Source organism: Echiichthys vipera, assembly GCF_963691815.1.
Source record: "Echiichthys vipera genome assembly, chromosome: 22".
NCBI lineage: Eukaryota > Metazoa > Chordata > Actinopteri > Perciformes > Trachinidae > Echiichthys > Echiichthys vipera.
Window position 1 is genome coordinate 21,265,313 of NC_139847.1, and position 23,665 is coordinate 21,288,977.

General features: G+C 40.8%; 1 protein-coding gene across 1 annotated transcript; it reads right to left on the minus strand.

Moving 5' to 3' along the window:
• Positions 1 to 843: 843 nt before the first annotated feature.
• slc1a1 (solute carrier family 1 member 1) lies at positions 844 to 23,233 on the minus strand. Its single transcript, XM_083937561.1, has 12 exons — positions 23,084 to 23,233; positions 12,108 to 12,248; positions 8,677 to 8,769; positions 8,403 to 8,517; positions 6,979 to 7,021; positions 6,727 to 6,822; positions 6,135 to 6,319; positions 4,250 to 4,357; positions 3,095 to 3,217; positions 2,685 to 2,879; positions 1,416 to 1,550; positions 844 to 1,321 (listed from the first exon to the last, which is right to left on the minus strand). The coding sequence occupies exons 1-12, from the start codon at positions 23,181 to 23,183 to the stop codon at positions 1,081 to 1,083; spliced, it is 1,575 nt and encodes a 524-aa protein (XP_083793687.1). The 5' UTR covers positions 23,184 to 23,233; the 3' UTR covers positions 844 to 1,080.
• Positions 23,234 to 23,665: the final 432 nt, after the last annotated feature.

Sequence of the window (23,665 nt, forward strand, 5' to 3'; positions counted from 1 at the left end):
GGATGGAAGCTTACTACACATCTATATCTTAGCTGAGCCATTGGTTTGAGAGCATTTGGACATATTTCAACCCTATACCACAGTGAAAGCATAGTACTGCAGCTCTGTTTAAAACACACATTGATTACCTAAAACAAAATAAAAGTAATTATTGAAATAATAATTTTGTTTGAGAATGAACATTTTGGGATTTCCCTCATGTTGCCTAAACAGAGCCACTACTGGTATTCATACTCATTATACCTTAGAATAAATCAATGAATGTTAGTGATTTGGCTCTGGAAAAAAATTCACAGTGTTCATTAACTTCATAAGCCTTTGTTAACCATCTCCACTCTGTGAAGTCTCTATAAAAAATGAGACTGCAGCCAGCGAATAGCATTTCTTGAACGTATAGCTTCATGCAAATTGGTGAAAAACCTCTTTATATGTTTGGCACAGTTTAGATATACAGATAGACAAGCAGTGCATTATGGGACATCAACATTCAACAACAGCCAAACAAAATAAGATTTAATAAGACTTTTTCAGATAATTATTGTCTAATAAAGGAGCAAAACAAGTAGGATTGAAGATTCCAATTCAGATTGTTTTGTTTTTACTTTCGTTAAATTTTCTTTTCTTGCCAAATACATACACACTTCAGATACATTCAAAAAGAATGTCCTCATACACACACACACACACACACACACACACACACACACACACACACACACACACACACACACACACACACACACACACACACACACAGACTAATAGCTTTTGTTTTGAGTCTTTGAAAAAAAAGGACACACTTAAGAAAGAATTAAAAAGAAAACTGAATTTCTTAATCTTGGCACATTATTAGTGTAAGAAGGAAGCACTTTAATTTAGTCGTGGTTGTATATGTCCGACATGAAAGGTGATCATCTTGGATAAGCTTAATAGAGGCTGCTATTGCGGATGTCTGAGCTTGGATGAGTCTGGTTGTATAGTTTTCCTCTCTCGTCATGAGGCTGATACATGATGGAAGGTTTTCCGTTTGACATCCATAGCAGCATGGCACTTTCTCTGCTCCTCTGAGCCAGCCATAGGCTAAAACTGAGAGGTTTCAGTAAAGGAGATCGCATCTGTCTTGTCGACGGTGAAGCCTCCGTTGACGTAGGACTTCTTCTCGCACTCTTCATCATCCAAACTGGCTTCCAGAGCAAAGGGGTTGGCAACGTCCACATCTGATGTCAGATCCATCCTCTCCAGTTCCCTCTTGGATAGTTTCTGGACAATACCAGCTCCATAAGCATCACCAAGAACGTTGATCATAGTACGGAACCGGTCCCTGAAACACACCACTCAAAGTCAATCCGCAGAATTGCTCTTGAGTTACAATATAAATGTTTTAGTAGGAAAGGTAGGAGCCAGATAGAACTTACAGCAGCCAATCCACAGCGACTATCAGAGTGACATCAGTTGCAGGTAATCCAACAGCTGTTAAGACTATTACCATGGTGACAAGCCCAGCGTTAGGGACTCCTGCTGCTCCAATACTGGCAACTGTTGCTGTTATACTGCAACACAGAGACACAACACTGTAAATATTTTTCATGCAGAAATGAAATGTGCCATATTTGAACATTGGTGGCCCCAAATGGCAGTGAGCGGTAACTATTTGAAATTCTAAAAACCAACAGTAAATTTAATTTGAGCAAAACTAACTGTTACTACAGTACTTAACTGTTGCTACTTAAATATGAAGTATGCACCAGACATAGGTTCTTACAGTGGTGAGTGCTCTAAGGCTGCAAGGGAAGCTGAGCTGCCCCTAAAATGTCACCAAAAAAAAGAAAGCGGTGAAATATGTACTGCTGTGTGAACATTTCATTGACTAAATACGCGCTGGAAAGCCTTCATCTTTTGTTCAGAATCAGCTACTTATCACAGGTAACCGGCCCAACTTCCTTCTCATTCATCCCACAGCTCCACAGCGCTTTACACAGTCGGACGCTCAGCTTCTACTGACTTCAATGGGAAAGAGCGGGTTGTTCCACTGCAGCCAAACTAGACGCTCATTGGATAAATGCTGGGCTTTGTCCCGCCCATTGGACACTCAGCGTCTCTGGGGGTCTATGGAACAGTGGGCTGGCCCGGACGCTCGGCTTCTGCATGATGATTGGATGAATCCTTCTCGGAATTCTTTTTTGATTGACAGCTAAATGAACAAATCAGCGATCAGCGAGAACTTATCCGGAGACTTTACCGATCCCCAGAGACTTTGTCTTTATTAAAAATGACTAGCGTTGTGTTTGCAGACTCTGTTCTGTCACTCTGCGGTTTCTTTCCCCAACGAGCAGCGGCAGCTGTGGAGCTTTTCCCCCCGTCACGATCACTCAAACTCACAGGCGGTCACACTTCACAGTAGTCTGGCGCAGCAGCTCCAGCTGGGCCAAGGCCGTTTAAGCTCAGCAGCAATCATGTTGATGATGACCATGAGATGAAGTTGAGAGCCCTGACTTGCTAGTAATTGCACCTTTACTTAAGATGATGAATATTCATGAGATTGGACCACATGTTGCTGATGGTGATGGGGTTAAAAGTTCCAAAAAAGCTAACCTGTAACCCTTAAGACCTTGGTCAACAATTAGTTGTATCATTGTATTTTATAGTCCTGGAGTTAGAAGTGCCTGTTAGTACCTATCATGTACCTTATAGTAACAATCTGGCCCACATCTAGAGTGTAGTCATTCAGCTGGGCAATGAAGATAGCTGCCACCGCCTCATAGAGCGCCGTCCCATCCATGTTAATGGTGGCACCTACTGGGAGGACGAAACGGGTGATACGCTTGTCGATGCGATTGTTCTCCTCAGCACATCGGAAGGTGACGGGCAGCGTGGCAGAGCTGGAAGACATTCAGTGGTTGGCACACAATGGTTTTGATTTACAATATAAAAATGCATAATTTCTTGCTGCCCTAACATTAAATGCATAACTGCTATTACACTAATATGTATATGTTGATTGGTTGATTATAAGGCAATGTAAATCCTTAGTCTTATAATAAACAGATTATGATTAGGCTTTACAAGCAGAGTGAGGAGCTCAGTGGATTCTGACCTGGAGGAGATCATGAGTGCTGTCACCAGGGCCTGAGCCATTCCCAACGTAAATGTATAGGGATTCTTCCTCACAATGACAAAGAAGATCAGTGGCAGACAGATGGTGGCATGGATAGCTAGACTGAGGGGAAAAGAGACAATATAAAACAATATTCTATATCTGTATTACAAGCACAACATGAGACTGTAAGAAAAATAGCTTTAGCTTTAAGAAACTTACCACTCTACTCTAACAGTCAAATGGAGCAATTGTTAAAGCAACATTCATAGTTGTAAAGCAATAATGCATGTACAATTTTTAATATGTAGTTATTTTTATAGGCTCTGAAAGCTGCATTCAGAAAGAATTCAGAAGAATTACAACAAAGTGTGAACATTGCATGCAAACAGGGCCGTTGCACCCGTAGAGTTAAAAAAAAATAACATTCTGATCAGATCAACAGCGGATGAGTTGCGGGTTTGTGAAATAATACATCATTAGGGAAAATATTATAGGCTTGTGTCGGCGTTCCCATTAAAGGAGATGGGGTGTGTGCATTTACAAACCAGGAGAAGCTTACTTAAGCTTACTCTGCATACTTTGCATGGAGCGCTCTGCAGAGCAAAACTGTGAAAGTTCACATAAACAGATGAAAGGGGTTTGGCTTCCTTCAGTGACAATAACACAAGGAGGACTACGCAAAACGGACGTCCGCAATTCATACAGGGACGGGTAGAGGGAAAGTGGAAAATCCATGTTGGTGCGTGTCTGTGAAATGTAGAAAATAATTAATTTGGGGAGGTGGCGGGTGAATTACTTTATTACACACAGATTTGATTGCGTCGGAGCTAATCCGCAAATCTTTAGCCAGTAGCTACTACCCCCTGCTTGCACATGGTGTCACAAGAGCACTCGGAGCCTTGGACCTACCCTGCGAGCTAACTGGAGAGGATTTACTGTACAGTCTCTAATGGTGTCACTTAGATTTAGTAGCATGAGTGAAGCTTTCATTACTGCATCTGCAGGTTGAGCAGTTTTAAATGTCCTTGGCCCTTATCAGTGCCTAACCAGAGCTCAGCTTTTACTGTATCACAGGAGGGAGAATCGGCCAAAATGTCAACCATAAATCCCCATGTCTGGAACAGGCGGATACAGAGTAATGAGGCACCTTACCCACTCAGCACCGTCACCATATAAAGACCCATCTTCCTGAAGATCTCCCAATCTTCCACCTCGATGATCTTAGCAGCAATTAGGAACAGGATCCCTATTGGCATGTAGCTGAAAAAAAAACATAAAGTTGGATTCATTTGGGGTATACACTAAAAGTTTATATTATAGCAAATATGCATTTGGACAACAGCTGAAGTGCTAAGTTGATTATTAAATGAGTTATTAGCAAAAGTAAGATACAATTATCAACAACAATTTGAATAACTGAGAAATAATTTGAGTCATTTTATAAAGCAAAAGCTAGCTTCTCATATACGAATATTTGCTGGTTTTCTTAATCTTCTATGATAGTCAAATTCACATCTTTGGGTTAGTTGGTTGGATGACATTGATATTTGAATATTACAGCTAAGATCCAAAGACTGCTACACAACCTTGTATTGGGCTGTTTTATTGCACTTATTTTATCAATCTTCGAAGTTGGATTGGGTTTTGGCATTTTCAAATGTTATCCTTGAAGTTTCTCCTTTTTCTGTTGACTGTGCCAAATCCAAATGTGTTGCAAGTAGGTACCCCAGTGAGAAGAAGAAAAGTGAGACATAGCATTGCAAATAGAGCTGGGGCTACTTCTTCATGCTGATTCTGGGTAGGTGCTCGTTGGTGGCCACAACAATATGTCATAATGGAGTAGGGTGGTTAGCCACCATGCAAGAAGCATTGATAACCACGCCAGCTGATGGGGTCACTATTTTTCCAATAAAGATTAATATAACTGTTTTTTTCAGATTTTCATAAAGAGAATACAGCTATTAGAAGCTAATTAAGTTAAAGCTGACTCTGTGACAACTGAAGGGCAGTCTGTGGGAAATAACCAAAGTTTTCCTGCTTTCTTTGTAACTCTTTATTCATCTTTGATGTAAATCCCTGTATGTTGATTAACACAACATTCAAGCTGTGAATGAGTGCTGGGGGGATTGCGGATAGGAGTCACATGGGTTGCAAATGGTGACATTTGGTGGTCGTAAGACACTGATAACATCCACTGGGGTTATAAACATTGGGTAGTGTGTTTTTGTTACTTTGATGTCCTTGTGTTTGTAAGGTGCTTGGATGTAACTGTATAAATGTTGAAGTGACTTGGAGACAGGCAGAGATTGACATCTCTCCTGTTATGCATACAGTATATAGTAAAGACATGATTTGAGAAACACTGAGGACTCTCCACGAAAGCGGGATGGTTAGCCACCATGCTAACAGGTGTCACAACTTTTTAGTGGTGCTTCTTGTAGATTATTGAGAATACAGCTATCAGAATTTAATATATGAAATCGTGGCTAGTGAAGTCCATAACTTCCCGATGGCAGTCTGCGCCTGGTTTTGCTGTTGTTAAACATGGACACCTATTAGTTTGATGCATCTAGACTTATCCGTTTACCGTTGAGGCATGCAATAACAATGTTTTCTTCATGAATCTAAGGCAGGGGTTTCAAACTGAGCTAGTAAAAGGCCGCTGTGGCTGCAGGTTTTCATTCCAACCAAGCAAGAACACACCTGGTCCAACAAATCAACTGTGTGAAGGCGATTCAGGTGACTGAATAAGTCTAGTCAGGTGTGTTCTTGCTTGGTTGGAATGAAAACCTGCAGCAACAGGCAGGCGGCCCTTTACTGGATCAGTTCTACACCCCTGATCTAAGGCAACACTCGGTGAATCATTGATATACAAATTATCATTTTGTATTACTTTAAGGATTCATTTTTCAAAAAAACTCAATAACTAGTCATAATTGAATAACTGAAGGTATGATCACAAGTTCACCATGTAGTTTTTAAACGTTTAAGTGTTAATTTAAAAGCCCATACCAGTAGATACATCTTTCATACATACCACATAATGATCTGGACCAGTTTCATAGTTGCTTCATTCAGCGCATCAAAAAATTCCAGAAGGATACGACCCTTTTCCCCCATCTTCCCAATAACAAGGCCGAAAGCCACACAGAACACGATAAGCCCCAATACGTTGATTCCATCTGAATATGTCCCGATGATTTTATAGTCCTTGGTTATGTTCTGCCAAGAGAGGAAAAAAGGAGGTGTTTCATTCAGCTAGCCAAGACTGCTCAGGAAGCTGCTTTCACAACCACATCAGCTTACTCTCAAGACCCATTGATGAGCTGTGCAAATGTTTTCAACAGGATCAAGCTCAGTGAGCCATGGCTACTTATGACTCAGTATTGGGTCTTCTGATGCATTTAGATCAGACGCTGGTTGTCAGGTGCAGAAACATGAAACGTGAAGTGCAGCAGATGGATCAGTAAGGACAAAATGTCATGTAAAGATCAAAACCTCAACAGTAATGGATGTTCCCAACAGAAGACACAGGTGAACTCTGTGCCTGTGTAGCTTTGGCAGTGCATCAAAAGCATTATGGCGCTGCCTGCTCTAGGTGACCAGAATACAGTAATAAGCACACCTACCTCTACCGCCGACATGATAGCAGTTGTGAGAGGTGGAATTGTAGTGGTGTTGGTTGAAACTTTCGGAGGCTCCAGCTCTTTACGCTTGGTCTTGTACTAGAATATAATTGGTTACATATCACAAAATCAGAATTACTTTCACATGGTTACTATAAAGCCTGTTCACCAGACCCTGGTGTAGGTAAAAATGACACTTTAAACATGAGTAGAAAGTGGTACAGCAATGAATGATGGATGTGCAAAGCCTCTTACCTGCTGAAAACAAGCCTGCACCAGGTTCTCAGGGAACATGTTTCTGTTGATGGGAAAAAAACAAGATTGGGGGTGACAGATGGGTTATTGCTAGGGTGATCAGAGGTCCCGACAAATTCAGGACAGTTCTGAATTATGAGCAGTTGTCCCAAATCTTGTCCTGTTTCTGCTGAAACTTAGACTAAACCTGAGTTTTGATTAGTTTTAGTTAAGTACTGATGGTTTGGAAGCATTATTTTGTTGTTGCTCACACACTGTTATGTCCATAGCCTGCATGAATTATGACTGTTGCAGTTTTTTTTTTAGCCATGTGCACAGTAGTGTCATGAATAATTAAACAACTATGCCATTTTGTACTATGTAGCACAACTATGTAGCACAACTATGTAGCACAACTATGTAGCAACTTGGTAGTGCAAATTTGTAGTGCAACTTTGTAGTGCAACTTTGTAGTACAATTATGTAGTCGTCTATGTAGCGCAACTATTTTTCCCGGGACCTAGTGAACGTCCAGCCAAGAGGGAAGTAGTACTCGGTACTGGGAAGAGTGGAGAGGGAAATAACCAGGTATCATTGCTGTCTCACAAGTTGCAAACAAAGTGGTTAGAAAGTTCTGCAGGAAAGAATTTGGCATTCCGCACGTAGGGGAGGCAGACGTCACACTGTTACATATGTTATATTTCTTTTTCAACTAATGACAGTTGCCTTCATGTTAATTTATGAAAATGGTAAATGGTTGAGTCTTGACGTTCTCATGTGGTCTTGTGACCAAGTACAGCCCTAACATCCTCGTCCAAAATTTAACTTATTCTCATCTGATCACCCTGGTCAGTGCAATGGCTCTAGTTAAATCAAAGTTAGATTTGAGTATTTAAATGTGGCAAACTGCTATTGAGGCAAGTGAGGTAAATTGGGGGAATTTGATTTTCAGTACATGCTGTACAGTAATTTAAAATAAAATGGAATTAAAGGCCACAGTATGCTACAAACAAAGTACATTTGGGATCAGCTAACAGCAGCTGCAAGACTCTTTCTGACAACTAAATCAACTTTCCATGTTGAGGTAATTTTTCGAGTTGTTTTTGAGTTCTAATCCAATGATCAAGAACACTTTTAAGGAGTTGCTGGTCAGATGTGTGGAGTTGTAAAAGTAAGAGAAGTTTCAAACTTCTCACTCAAGCTCTCTCTTCTTTTTTACATCTGTTTTTTCAATTGTAGAACTTAGTGTACAAGCAAGAATACTTTTGAGGAGAAACTGTCCAAAACCACTTCATCACATCAAGAATTTCCAAACAATATAGGACATTCAGTCCTATATTGTATCAAGTCACAGTATCAAGTATCAAGTATCAAGTTTTTTTGCTTTGGATGAGGTTGAACAAACTAGGTTATGAGAGATTTGGATCATATAGATGGGAGGTCACCTGAGGAGGTCCAAGAGTGTGTCAACTGTAGTGACGTTGGGCGTGGTCCCGGCTCTGTCAATGTGATCAGCTGTCTGAGAGACTCCAGGTTTGATAGTCATTACCAAAATAATCCCTGTAAAGGTTGACACTGCTCAGTATGCTGCGTAGGTTTCAACCACCACTTTTACATAACAACATTTGAGTGACTTTACTGTAAATTCACTGAAATAAACAGGAGAAGTTAAATACAGTGCTCCTGAGAACTAGAGAAGTGGAGAAAATCTCATCTCACCAAGAATAACTGCAATGATGGTTGTTGAGAAGTAATAAATAACAGCTCGCAGACCTATCTTTCCTGATACCTCAGAGTCCAGGGCTGCAACACCTGTGGACAAAAAAAAACAATTATACAGAAATCTAAACCAAAAGCTCTTCCAACCAGGTATCAAGGCAAGACTGGATGTTTTGAAGGCTGTTCTGATCGAGCACTAACTTAAAATAATGACAGCAGGACACAACATTTAAGCCTAAATGAAACACTGTGATATGAGGCCAGTGGGCGTACCATAAAAATTTCTAAATGAAAGAAACAGATGTAAAGCTAAAAAATAATTACATTTAGATAAGCCTCGCATTTAATGTCATAGATAAATACCACAATGACTTTGTTCTTGACACTTATAGCTAATTGCTAATAGCTAGTTAGTTATGTTTCTCAATGGGATGATCTCAAAACCTTGTTATATTCCTTTAAGTTTGATGTCAGTCAGTTCAGAGTGTCAAATCATAGCAGAAATTATTTCAGGACACTTTCTGTATAGAGTAGGTCTGAAACACACCCAACAATCTCCCCATGAGCATCAGCTGCAAAAGCTTTCATCATGCAGCGTTTGGAAAGAAATTGTAGCACCAATGAGCTCCTTCCTTTTGGATTGACTTTGGTAATCCACTTGAATGGACTTTACTATGAGAGGAGCTGGTACAGGGGCCAGTAGGTAAGTCTTTAAAACACTCTTTAATAAACTCTGGGTTCACTAACTACATTGTTGGTGCTTTGTTCTCTGTGTAGGGAGTCTTCTCATGCTGCTGCAGAGGTTTGGTGTTATTTTGAGTTGTATTAGTGGTTAAAAAAGACGCTTTAATGCTTTTCTCCATGCTACGCCATAATTTCACTTTGATTATTAACCTTATATCACCTACACAGTGTACGTATATCTGAAGCCTTAAAAATATGCTGGCTCCCTACCATCCAAAACCCTTAAAAACATCGACAACATCAATATAAAGTTCTCTGCAAAGCGTTGCCCTTTCCCAGTTTCCTATGACGCATTCTCAGATGGTTCTGTCTAACAAACCATTTGACGAGTCAGTTCATCCACCTTATCCATAATCAGAATATTGCACCAGAGAGAGCAATAATCTTCCTCATGCTTGTTTGAGCAGGAAAGGGAGGGCACCAAGCCAGATACTTATAACTACAACAGGCCTTCATGTATTTCTGAGTAAGTTATGGCACAGTGAGTGAGGTTCGCAGGTAGGGAAAACTCCAGGGAAATGCAGGTGGAAAAAACAAATCCTCATCAACAACCAATTCAGAAACTGCCATCATGGACAAACAATGCAGAACACAATCAAGACCTCACATATATGCTTCATGAGCAAGATCCATCTGAAGCTTTTGTGAAATATTCCACATAACTGCTTCAATTCGCAGCTGTAAGAATGGACTGGCTCTAAGCTAGTCTCAGCTGGGATTGTTGATATGCTGCTGTGGATGAGGTGAAGGGATTAGTCCCTTATCCTGTTACTCCCATTTTTTGTCTCTGGACAGCAGGACAGGGACATAATAGATGTTTTGTCTTACCCTCACAGCACACAAACTATTGCAAGCAAATGAAGTGCACGCAGCCTTACACACTCTGATTGCATCTCATTTGCAGAGATTACTGTATGTAGCTGCCTTAATCTGCAGCTCCATTTCTCTTTATCTTTCAATATTATTTTATCTTGACATAGCTAGCTAGAAAGTGCAAACAAGTTCAACCATGCACAATGTTAATGGTTAATGGTTAACCTCTATGATGAATTGTTTAGACATTGTCAGAAAATCCCCCCAGTGCCCAAAATTACACTAAAGTTCTTTTTCTGAAACTCTGTGTTAGTTTTACTCCAGATGTAACAGGACGCACACTTTCCAAAAAGTTCCACTTTTGACCAGGCCAAAGATTCACAACGAGATGAGAAACTTGCAACTTTCAGTTCTGAAACCTGCCAGTTCACACCAGTGAGACGAGGGGAGACAGTGTATCAGCTCCAAAGCAACGCCTCTCTGTACTTCCGTCCTGAGGTTCTGACCTCTGTTTTTCTTGTAGCTGGATTTAATTTGTAGCATTATAAAATATAAATGAGGACAGAGATAATGAGATACTCGCTACAGCTGCATTTCTAGTTGTGATAAAACGGCGAAAAATACCCTGATTCACTGCTTTGTTCGGGTCCTTGTTCATTGTATTGCTCGCTCAACCCTCTCTCTCTCTCTGTCTCTCTGTCTCTCTCTCTCTCTCTCTCTCTCTCTCTCACACACACACACACACGCTTGTTGAGTCTCTGTCCAAAATGTCCTTTTTAACCAGCTGACAGTTTGTCAGTGACTTGACCAGCGGACTTTGCTAAGACTTGATTGGCTGTTGAAACAGGTGACGTGTTTTATGTTCTAAAACCAGCTGCTGGAGATTTGACGAGCTGAATCGCTGGCGACGACATCAGACGGTTTGAGTCCAGACGAGACAGGTCAGTTCACACCGCTGCAACTTTCACCTGCGACATTCAATAACAGTTGCGTTGCGAATCTTTGGTCTGAACTGGGCTTTGGTCCACAGAATATCTTCCCAAAAGTCTCAGGGATCATTAAGATGTTGTAAGACAGGCAGCAGTGATGATGACATTTTTTGCCCTGTCTCTTTCTTCTTGTTGAATCATGACCACTGACCAAACTGAGGCAGATGCAGTGCTTTAGATGTTGTTCTGGGTTCTTTTGTATCCTCCTGGATGAGTCGTTGATACACTCTTGGAGTAGTTTCGGTCGGACAGTCACTCCTGGGAAGGTTCACCACTGTTCCAGGTTTTCTCCTTTTGTGGATAATGGCTCTCACTGGGGTTCACTGGAGTCCCAAAGCCTCAGAAATGGCTTTGTAACACTTTCCAGACTGATAGATGTCAATGACTTTGTTTATCACAGATAATTCATGATTTAACAACAATTACTTCTTCACATAGGGCAAGGTTGGTTTTTCCCTTAATAAATTAAATCATAATTTAAAACCGGCATTTTGTATTTATTCAGGTTATCTTTGTCTGATATTTAAATGTGTTTCATGATCTGAAACATGTAAATGTGACAAAAAAAAAAGCAAGAGCAGAAGAAATCTGTAAGGGCCTGTTGTCAAGTACCTTTTCACAGGACTGTATAACCTGTAAGATTTCCATCTAGTTAATTGTCTCTGGTTCCTCTCTATCACAGAGTGAATCAAAACAATGGTGATTGATCATGTGACCCACTAATGAAAGCACTTGTCTCTTTGCTGAGTATTCACATCTGTGTGTCTGTGGAGACATTCACTCTAGATGGAAATAAGCCGCCATGTTAGTGATGCTGCTGACAGCGGTTGGTCATTGCAGTACATCACTATGACCAACAACCAGAAATAATCATGTTCAAATTACCTGTTATCATGCTTGAGATGATGAGCGGGAGGATGACAAGCTTCAGCATTCGCATGAGGATCTCTCCTGGGAAGCCAAAATACTGCTTGTGGAGATGGGAGAGGGACGCATACTCTCTGACCACAACACCCAAACTGATCCCTGATCAGGAAAAAGACAGAATCGCATAAGGAAGAATTATTGGTCTCAGCTGAAGAAAAAAGTCCTTGGCTGCATTTTTATACATGGGTCAACGAGACAGACAAGCACAGTGAAATTGGTATTATATTGTTTAAATAATTGAAATGTTCTCTGAGTAAGCAACTGTCACATTATTTCACAGGTCAGTGAGGTTTCATCACTTGGAACTCATGTGGCACAACACATTATATTTTCCAGCAAAAACCTTAACATGCACCCTAATTTATTTTATTGATGCACTCATAACCACCATCTGTGTTATCACACAGAACAGACCACCATTAAAGACGCTTGTAAAACACTGCAATGACATGGCAATCTGTACATGCAACAACTTCACAGAGCTATCAGAAAATGACCCATACCTGATGAAACTCACTCCATCTTTCCAATTTTGTAAGCTGCATATTTTGAATCCCCCTCCCCCATTGAAATTAAGTGAAGCCAATGTCAGACTGAAGATGTAAACAAAGAGTGCCTAGTTGACAATTCTCTCTGATATCAGGCAACAGTTAGGCTACTGATATTTCAGAGCCATGGTCAGGGCCATAGTTTCTACCTTGCAAAGGTCAGGTAATGGATCAATGCCTCATGCAAGAACATTTTTGTATTCTTATCTTTACTTTCCCTTACTTTTTTCATACGGTGAGTCCAATGAGTGTGCCACTTCAGATTCAGCAAACCTTCTTAACTTCAGATAATTGTGTAAATGACTTGAGTAGACAGAATGAATGCCACCTCTGTGTAAGTGAGCGTGTGTTAATAGGAATTGTATTTTAGCATAACTATACTATGGAAGAGTTAGCCCAATGAGCCCATATATGCCCAAATGAAGCCTGTCTTTGAAAGTAGAACTCACAAAGAGGTGTCCATGTAGGCAGTCTCACAGTCACTCAGACATACCACACACTGTGACAGACATGACCACACATTGAGACACACTCACACAGCTAATGTAAGAAAAAGACAAACACACACTGACCAATCATGGCCAGACATATAGACACAGAAAACACAGGAATATACACATTAACATTACATGCAGAACAAAAACAGACAGACTTCAATACAGTAGTTGATGCTGTTGTGAATCAGGGACACTTAGGTTTGTTGTAATCATGGAGCATAAACATAGGCTAACTTTTAGCGTAGCCTACTAAACAAACTGTGCAGAACATACTATTTAAAAACCTAATTTGAATCACCAAAATAAACTACTGGACATATCAGTGTTGACATGGTAGCAAGAAGATGGAAACCTATTCACAGTGAATGAGGTGTTAACAGCAGTAGAGGCCATTACACACCGTGGCCGTGACAAATAAATAACAGCAAATATTTTGCATCACTACTATTCGCACCTGCAGCGATGTGAGTCTGCGACATAAAAGGTTTGAATATTGGCAGCAGCTGATCTACGGCAGCCTGTTTAGGACAGAAGTCCTTCAGGACGCTGCTTAAGAGAGAAGAGCGGTTGAAAGGAGAAGTGTTGTGAGCAGATGAGAGAGAGCAATCAGAGCAGAGGAGAAATAAAGTTTATCAAGATATGTATATCAGTGAATGTACAGCAGCTACAGTCCCGTGTGTTTTTTCTGCTGCTGAGGGCAGTGACAGAGGTTAGCTCTGGAGACTCTGACCAGAGGGCAAAATAAAGGGTGTCATCCTGGCATTTCTGACCACTGTCAAAGCTATGGAAGCTAGGACAGCAATTAAAGATGGCGGCGCTTTGGGGCTTTGATGCATGTGCAGTGGAACTGGAGCGACGCTGTTCGATGGTTCCAGTTGATGGCGCTAGAATTAAAGCGATGGTTTCCGCTCAGCAGTTGTTTGGATGTGCTTGGGCTGTTTCTTCTTCTCTTTGTATGGAGGCAATTGCAGACCAGATTTTACTGCGCATGTGTCATACCGCCAAAGCGCCGCCATTTTAAAAGCGCCACTGTTTTAATCACACCCTTGACCTTGTTTTGGTTTATGGTGTGGAAATCAATGACTTAATAGTCTTTCCACAGAATCCTATTTTATCAGACCATTATTTAATAACTTTTGAATTCATAGTACAGGACTACTCACCACTGGGTAAAAGTGTCTACACCAGATGTTTATCTGATAGTGCTGTAACTAAATTTAAGGAAGCGATTCCATCTGCATTTACTTTAATGCCTTATCCTAATATTCAAGACTCCTGCACTAACGTTAGTTTCTCTGAAATTGATCACCTTGTTGAAAGTGTTGCAGGCTCTCTAAGAACAACACTTGACTCTGTTGCTCCTTTAAAAAAGAAGATAATGAAACAGAGGAAGTTAGCTCCGTGGTATAACTCACAAACCCGTGAATTAAAACAAATATCGCGAAAGTTGGAAAGTAAATGGCGCTCCACTAAACTGGAGGAATCTCACTTAGTTTGGCAAGAAAGTCTTAAAACCTATAGGAAGGACCTCCGTAATGCCAGAGCAGCCTATTACTCATCTTTAAAGAGGAGAATAAGAACAATCCTAGATTTCTTTTCAGCACTGTAGCCAGGCTGACAGAGAGCCACAGCTCTATTGAGCCATGTATTCCTATAACCCTCAGTAGTAACGACTTCATGACCTTCTTTAATGACAAAATTATAACAATTAGAGACAAAATCAACTCGCTTGGCACCAATTTTTCTTCTAACCCCAGAACCTTAGAAACAACTGTACAACCTGATATATTCTTGGACTGCTTTTCTACAGTCGACCTTAACATATTAACCTCTACTATTTCTGCATCAAAACCTTCTACTTGTCTCCTAGACTCTATTCCAACTAGGTTACTTAAAGAAGTGTTACCTTTAATTAGCACTCCTGTATTAGATATGATTAACATGTCTTTATCAGCAGGTTATGTACCACAGTCTTTTAAAGTAGCTGTAATTAAACCTCTTCTTAAAAAGCCCAGTCTTGATCCTGAGGTACTAGCCAACTATAGACCTATATCTAACCTTCCTTTTCTCTCTAAGATCCTCGAGAAATTAGTTGCCAATCAGTTGTGTGACTTTTTACATAATAATGAGTTATTTGAGGATTTCCAGTCAGGATTTAGAGCAAATCATAGCACTGAGACAGCACTGGTGAAAATTACTAACGACCTTCTAATAGCTTCAGACAAAGGACTTGTCTCTGTACTTGTCTTACTAGATCTTAGTGCTGCCTTCGACACTATTGACCATCACATCCTGCTACACAGACTAGAGCATCTGATCGGCATTAAAGGAACCGCACTGAGCTGGTTTAAGTCATATTTATCAGATAGATCTCAGTTTGTACATGTTAATGACAAATCCTCCATGCACACTAAAGTTAGTCACGGAGTCCCACAGGGTTCTGTCCTTGGACCGAAAAAAGCTGGATGACCTGCAATTTCCTGATGTTAAACTCAGACAAAACTGAAATTATTGTACTTGGCCCCAAAGGCCTCCGAAACTCAATAGCTAAAGACATTGTTACTCTGGATGATGTTGTGTTGTCCTCCAGCACCACAGTGAGGAATCTGGGTGTTATTTTTGATCAGGATATGTCCTTCGATTCTCACATAAAACTAACAACAAGGACTGCATATTTTCACCTGCGTAATATTGCAAAAATTAGGAACATTGTGTCTCAGAAAGATGCAGAGAAACTTGTTCATGCATTTGTTACTTCTAGGCTGGACTATTGCAACTCCTTATAATCAGGCTGCTCCAATAAGTCTGTTAAGAGTCTCCAGTTGGTCCAAAATGCTGCAGCTCGTGTACTAACTAAAACAAATAGAAGAGAACATATTTCTCCTGTATTAGCTTCTCTGCACTGACTACCTGTAAAATCTAGAATAGAATTTAAAATCCTTCTCCTTACGTACAAAGCTCTTATTGGTCAGGCTCCGTCGTATCTTAAAGAGCTCATAGTACCGCATCACCCAACTAGATCTCTGCGCTCTGAGAATGCAGGGCTACTCGTCGTTCCTAGAGTCTCCAAAAGTAGAATGGGAGGCAGAGCCTTCAGCTACCAAGCTCCTCTCCTGTGGAACAAACTCCCAAATGTTATTCGGGAGGCAGACACTGTCCCCTTATTTAAAAGTAAACTTAAAACTTTCCTTTTTGATAAAGCTTACAGCTAGGGCTTACGATGAGACTTTATTCTGCTTAATTATGCTGCTATAGGCCTAGTCTGCCGGGGGATAATACTTTTCCTGATACTCTGAGCTTCTCTCCTCTCTGTCTGAATCATTCATGTCCCATCAATGCATGTTACTGATTCAGCTTCTTCCCCGGAGCTGTTTGTGCTTTGTCGTCTCGCAGGTCTCTGCTGATCGTGGTGGTGCTTGCTGCCGTGGTCCTACATGACGCTTCCTGCTGCTATTGTCACTGTTACTCATATATACTATCACTAGTTTAATAAACTATACAATTTGTAGCTGTATCGTAGCTGCTATTGCCACTACTCATCATTGATCATGTTTGCCACCATAATTATTATCATTTTCATATTCTGTCACCTCAGCTGTGCTTGTTTCTACTATTCTGTTGTATTAACTGCCTTAACATATACGTTGTACTCACATTACTATAAATATTATAGTTACTGTTAGGCTCTGCTTGCATCTCTGGAAGTGTGTCTGTCTCTCTCTGTCCATCTGTGTGTCTTTTCTCTCTTTCTCTCTCCTTTTCTTCCTCCCCAACCGGTCAAGACAGATGGCAACTATAGACCTATATCTAACCTTCCTTTTCTCTCTAAGATCCTCGAGAAATTAGTTGCCAATCAGTTGTGTGACTTTTTACATAATAATGAGTTATTTGAGGATTTCCAGTCAGGATTTAGAGCAAATCATAGCACTGAGACAGCACTGGTGAAAATTACTAATGACCTTCTAATAGCTTCAGACAAAGGACTTGTCTCTGTACTTGTCTTACTAGATCTTAGTGCTGCCTTCGACACTATTGACCATCACATCCTGCTACACAGACTAGAGCATCTGATCGGCATTAAAGGAACCACACTGAGCTGGTTTAAGTCATATTTATCAGATAGATCTCAGTTTGTACATGTTAATGACAAATCCTCCATGCACACTAAAGTTAGTCACGGAGTCCCACAGGGTTCTGTCCTTGGACCGAAAAAAGCTGGATGACCTGCAATTTCCTGATGTTAAACTCAGACAAAACTGAAATTATTGTACTTGGCCCCAAAGGCCTCCGAAACTCAATAGCTAAAGACATTGTTACTCTGGATGATGTTGTGTTGTCCTCCAGCACCACAGTGAGGAATCTGGGTGTTATTTTTGATCAGGATATGTCCTTCGATTCTCACATAAAACTAACAACAAGGACTGCATATTTTCACCTGCGTAATATTGCAAAAATTAGGAACATTGTGTCTCAGAAAGATGCAGAGAAACTTGTTCATGCATTTGTTACTTCTAGGCTGGACTATTGCAACTCCTTATAATCAGGCTGCTCCAATAAGTCTGTTAAGAGTCTCCAGTTGGTCCAAAATGCTGCAGCTCGTGTACTAACTAAAACAAATAGAAGAGAACATATTTCTCCTGTATTAGCTTCTCTGCACTGACTACCTGTAAAATCTAGAATAGAATTTAAAATCCTTCTCCTTACGTACAAAGCTCTTATTGGTCAGGCTCCGTCGTATCTTAAAGAGCTCATAGTACCGCATCACCCAACTAGATCTCTGCGCTCTGAGAATGCAGGGCTACTCGTCGTTCCTAGAGTCTCCAAAAGTAGAATGGGAGGCAGAGCCTTCAGCTACCAAGCTCCTCTCCTGTGGAACAAACTCCCAAATGTTATTCGGGAGGCAGACACTGTCCCCTTATTTAAAAGTAAACTTAAAACTTTCCTTTTTGATAAAGCTTACAGCTAGGGCTTACGATGAGACTTTATTCTGCTTAATTATGCTGCTATAGGCCTAGTCTGCCGGGGGATAATACTTTTCCTGATACTCTGAGCTTCTCTCCTCTCTGTCTGAATCATTCATGTCCCATCAATGCATGTTACTGATTCAGCTTCTTCCCCGGAGCTGTTTGTGCTTTGTCGTCTCGCAGGTCTCTGCTGATCGTGGTGGTGCTTGCTGCCGTGGTCCTACATGACGCTTCCTGCTGCTATTGTCACTGTTACTCATATATACTATCACTAGTTTAATAAACTATACAATTTGTAGCTGTATCGTAGCTGCTATTGCCACTACTCATCATTGATCATGTTTGCCACCATAATTATTATCATTTTCATATTCTGTCACCTCAGCTGTGCTTGTTTCTACTATTCTGTTGTATTAACTGCCTTAACATATACGTTGTATTCACATTACTATAAATATTATAGTTACTGTTAGGCTTTGCTTGCATCTCTGGAAGTGTGTCTGTCTCTCTCTGTCCATCTGTGTGTCTTTTCTCTCTTTCTCTCTCCTTTTCTTCCTCCCCAACCGGTCAAGACAGATGGCAACTATAGACCTATATCTAACCTTCCTTTTCTCTCTAAGATCCTCGAGAAATTAGTTGCCAATCAGTTGTGTGACTTTTTACATAATAATGAGTTATTTGAGGATTTCCAGTCAGGATTTAGAGCAAATCATAGCACTGAGACAGCACTGGTGAAAATTACTAATGACCTTCTAATAGCTTCAGACAAAGGACTTGTCTCTGTACTTGTCTTACTAGATCTTAGTGCTGCCTTCGACACTATTGACCATCACATCCTGCTACACAGACTAGAGCATCTGATCGGCATTAAAGGAACCACACTGAGCTGGTTTAAGTCATATTTATCAGATAGATCTCAGTTTGTACATGTTAATGACAAATCCTCCATGCACACTAAAGTTAGTCACGGAGTCCCACAGGGTTCTGTCCTTGGACCGAAAAAAGCTGGATGACCTGCAATTTCCTGATGTTAAACTCAGACAAAACTGAAATTATTGTACTTGGCCCCAAAGGCCTCCGAAACTCAATAGCTAAAGACATTGTTACTCTGGATGATGTTGTGTTGTCCTCCAGCACCACAGTGAGGAATCTGGGTGTTATTTTTGATCAGGATATGTCCTTCGATTCTCACATAAAACTAACAACAAGGACTGCATATTTTCACCTGCGTAATATTGCAAAAATTAGGAACATTGTGTCTCAGAAAGATGCAGAGAAACTTGTTCATGCATTTGTTACTTCTAGGCTGGACTATTGCAACTCCTTATAATCAGGCTGCTCCAATAAGTCTGTTAAGAGTCTCCAGTTGGTCCAAAATGCTGCAGCTCGTGTACTAACTAAAACAAATAGAAGAGAACATATTTCTCCTGTATTAGCTTCTCTGCACTGACTACCTGTAAAATCTAGAATAGAATTTAAAATCCTTCTCCTTACGTACAAAGCTCTTATTGGTCAGGCTCCGTCGTATCTTAAAGAGCTCATAGTACCGCATCACCCAACTAGATCTCTGCGCTCTGAGAATGCAGGGCTACTCGTCGTTCCTAGAGTCTCCAAAAGTAGAATGGGAGGCAGAGCCTTCAGCTACCAAGCTCCTCTCCTGTGGAACAAACTCCCAAATGTTATTCGGGAGGCAGACACTGTCCCCTTATTTAAAAGTAAACTTAAAACTTTCCTTTTTGATAAAGCTTACAGCTAGGGCTTACGATGAGACTTTATTCTGCTTAATTATGCTGCTATAGGCCTAGTCTGCCGGGGGATAATACTTTTCCTGATACTCTGAGCTTCTCTCCTCTCTGTCTGAATCATTCATGTCCCATCAATGCATGTTACTGATTCAGCTTCTTCCCCGGAGCTGTTTGTGCTTTGTCGTCTCGCAGGTCTCTGCTGATCGTGGTGGTGCTTGCTGCCGTGGTCCTACATGACGCTTCCTGCTGCTATTGTCACTGTTACTCATATATACTATCACTAGTTTAATAAACTATACAATTTGTAGCTGTATCGTAGCTGCTATTGCCACTACTCATCATTGATCATGTTTGCCACCATAATTATTATCATTTTCATATTCTGTCACCTCAGCTGTGCTTGTTTCTACTATTCTGTTGTATTAACTGCCTTAACATATACGTTGTATTCACATTACTATAAATATTATAGTTACTGTTAGGCTTTGCTTGCATCTCTGGAAGTGTGTCTGTCTCTCTCTGTCCATCTGTGTGTCTTTTCTCTCTTTCTCTCTCCTTTTCTTCCTCCCCAACCGGTCAAGACAGATGGCCGTCCTCCACAGAGCTGGGTCTGTCTGACGTTCCTGCCTGTTATAGGGAAGGTTTTCGTTGCCACCGTACTCTACAGAGGAATTGTTGGGTCTATGTAAATCATAAATAAGTCATTGAGTGTGGTCTTTACCTACTCTGTAAAGTGTCCTGAGATAACTTTTGTTATGATTTGACACTATAAATAAAATTGAATTGAATTGAATTGAATTGAATTTTGTTTGGTGACTCTTTGGTGTCTCTCTTTTGGAGCCTCTTTGTACTAGTCTTGACAACAGTCAGGAAGCTGAAGCACAAAAAGCTATCACTGACATTCCTTTTAGTGAAATGCTCTGAATGACTTTGAGTTCCAGTTAACTGATTAGTGTGTGTCTACAGCTTTTATTGTGAAAGGTAAGATCGGAAGATGTGAAGCTATCTGCGCTGCCTTCGTTGACGGGAGGAGCAAAACCAAATGTGGGCCAATGTGGATTTTTTTACGATTTAATAACAATAGTGCATGATTGCTGTGAGTCATTCCATTTCAAATATCTCCTAAACGGTGTCGATAAGTCTCCATTCGGTCAATGTAACATTTACATATGGAGAGAATTGTACTTTACTATTTTTCTTTGTACTAGTTGTATCCACATTATGATTAAGCATGATGTTAAAGTCTCCCCCACATATCAATATCCCCTCTGTTTCTAAAGCAATGCCATCTAATAGATTCTTTACTTTATCACTTTCTGGGGGTGCATGAACATGAATCACCACCATATGATCTTCCTTTTTCCCTTTTACCAGAATGGATCTTCCCTCTTTGTCACTTATTTCTTTCACGGCTCAAACTTTGTTGTATTTGAAATAACAACTGCAACTCTCCTCTTACTTCCCCCTTTATAGGAGCTTTAGACTGTATTTTGAACTTTTCATGTTCATGCTCTGAGGTGTGTTTCTTTAGATAATTAACCTGTGATTTATCCTTTTTTTTTTTTACTTTTCTATTAACTTCCCCCTTTTTATTGAGTTGTTTAACCCAATGAAATCAAGACACAACTGTAATCGGATTAGGTTGCATCTTGTCTTTTCTTTGGATATCCCTCTTTCCTGATTGCTTTCTTTTAGTCCTACATCATCATTTATCCCCCTTCCACTGCCACTTAATGTCCTTAAACTTCTGCTGTCCATATACTTACTCCATATACATTAATTGCAATTGCAAATTGCAATTAATAAAATTACACTGACATGGCATTCTATGAAACGCTATGAAACGACTGGTACATGACTGCTATGGTTAAGTTTAAACAAACATAGATGGTGGTTAAGTCTAGGCATGTTGGTTAACATTAGAAAAATGGTTGTGCTTTAGCTTAGTACTTCTGGGACATGGACATAGTTATGGATAGATTTAGGCATCAAAACTACATGGTTAGGTTTAGACAACAAAACTACATGGTTAGGTTTAGACTACAAAACTACATGGTTACGTTTAGACAACTAAACTACATGGTTAGGTTTAGACAACAAAACTACATGGTTAGGTTTAGACAACAAAACTACATGGTTAGGTTTAGACAACAAAACTACATGGTTAGGTTTAGACAACTAAACTACATGGTTAGGTTTAGATATGGAAACTACTTGGTTAGGTTTAGACAACAAAACTACATGGTTAGGTTTAGACAACTAAACTACATGGTTAGGTTTAGACAACTAAACTACATGGTTAGGTTTAGACAACTAAACTACATGGTTAGGTTTAGATATGGAAACTACTTGGTTAGGTTAAGGTATCAAAATGACATCTTTAGTTTTAGGCAACACAACTAATTGGTTATGTTTAGGCATACAAACTAAATGGTTAGGTTTAGGCAACACAACTATCTGGTGGGGTTTAGGAAAAGATACCATCCACCCCGACCTCCTCCCTAAGTGGAGTTGGAGGCATGTTATACTACAGTGTCACCTGACATCCGAAGCACCTGCTCTGAACATGTAATCTCAATGTCTATAATTTTACATTGTCAGTTGAAAGCCTGGTATGTTTTATACATAGGTAAGAGGGGGGCATAGCGTCTGGTACTTAACACAGACTGATATTTAGCCTCTCAGCTCACTCTTAGAAAGAAAGCATTTATGCCAAATTGTCGAACTATTCCTTTAATGTACATCCAATCTAAGTGTGCTTAGTAATGTAAGCAGATTGGGCTAACTGTGTCTGGATGAGTCCAGCAGTGGACATGCAGCTTGCACTGTATATGATGTGTGCACTGTTCTGTTTGGGACTCAGCACAGCCAGCATCAGCTGTCACTTCAGTCTGGTCACGTTTAACTGAGACTGGTCCAGACACTGCTCTCTGCCTCTGGAGGACACGAGCTGTGTCCCTCAGCAGCCTCCCCACCCACCAACAGCTCATTAGGCATGAACACTATAATGATCCTTAACGCAGAACCAGCATTTACTGTTGCTGTTGAGTCAAGCAGTGGCCGCAGCTTAGAGCAAGCCCGAGCTCTCACACAAAGACACACACACACACACACACACACACACACACACACACACACACACAAAGTAATAAGCATGCAGATCCATGAGCAGGCACGTACCGAGCAGCACTGATAAAACCGTGGCAATCAGGAGCCAGTTTCTCTTCAGCACGCGCTTGAAATTCCTGCCTCTTCGCTCTTTGTTGCCCATCATGTCCATGGTGCTGACAATGGCCCCCGTGGAGACACGACAGACTCCTGCGGTCGGGATGGATGTCAGCTTCAGACGACGCAGAGGAGGACGAAGACGCGATGCTACAGCAACGGATGAGGCCGACGCACGGTGCCGATGGACAGAGACGCTGTGAGGCGATGAAAGAGAGATTGAGGGAGAGAGAGGGAGGGAGAGGAAGAGAGAGAGAGAGAGAGAGAGAGGGAGAGGAAGAGAGAGAGAGAGAGAGGGAGAGAGAGAGAGAGCGGAAGAGAGAGAGGGAGGTAGAGAGACAGTGTGTGTTTATGTGTGTGTGTGAGAGAGAGAGAGAGAGGGAGGGAGAGAGAGGGAGGGAGAGGGAGAGAGAGAGGGAGAGAAAGAGAGAGGGGGAGGAAGGGAGAGGAAGAGGGAGGGAGAGAGACAGTGTGTGTTTTGTGTGTGTGTGTGTGTGAGAGAGAGAGAGCGAGAGGAAGAGAGAGGGAGGGAGGGAG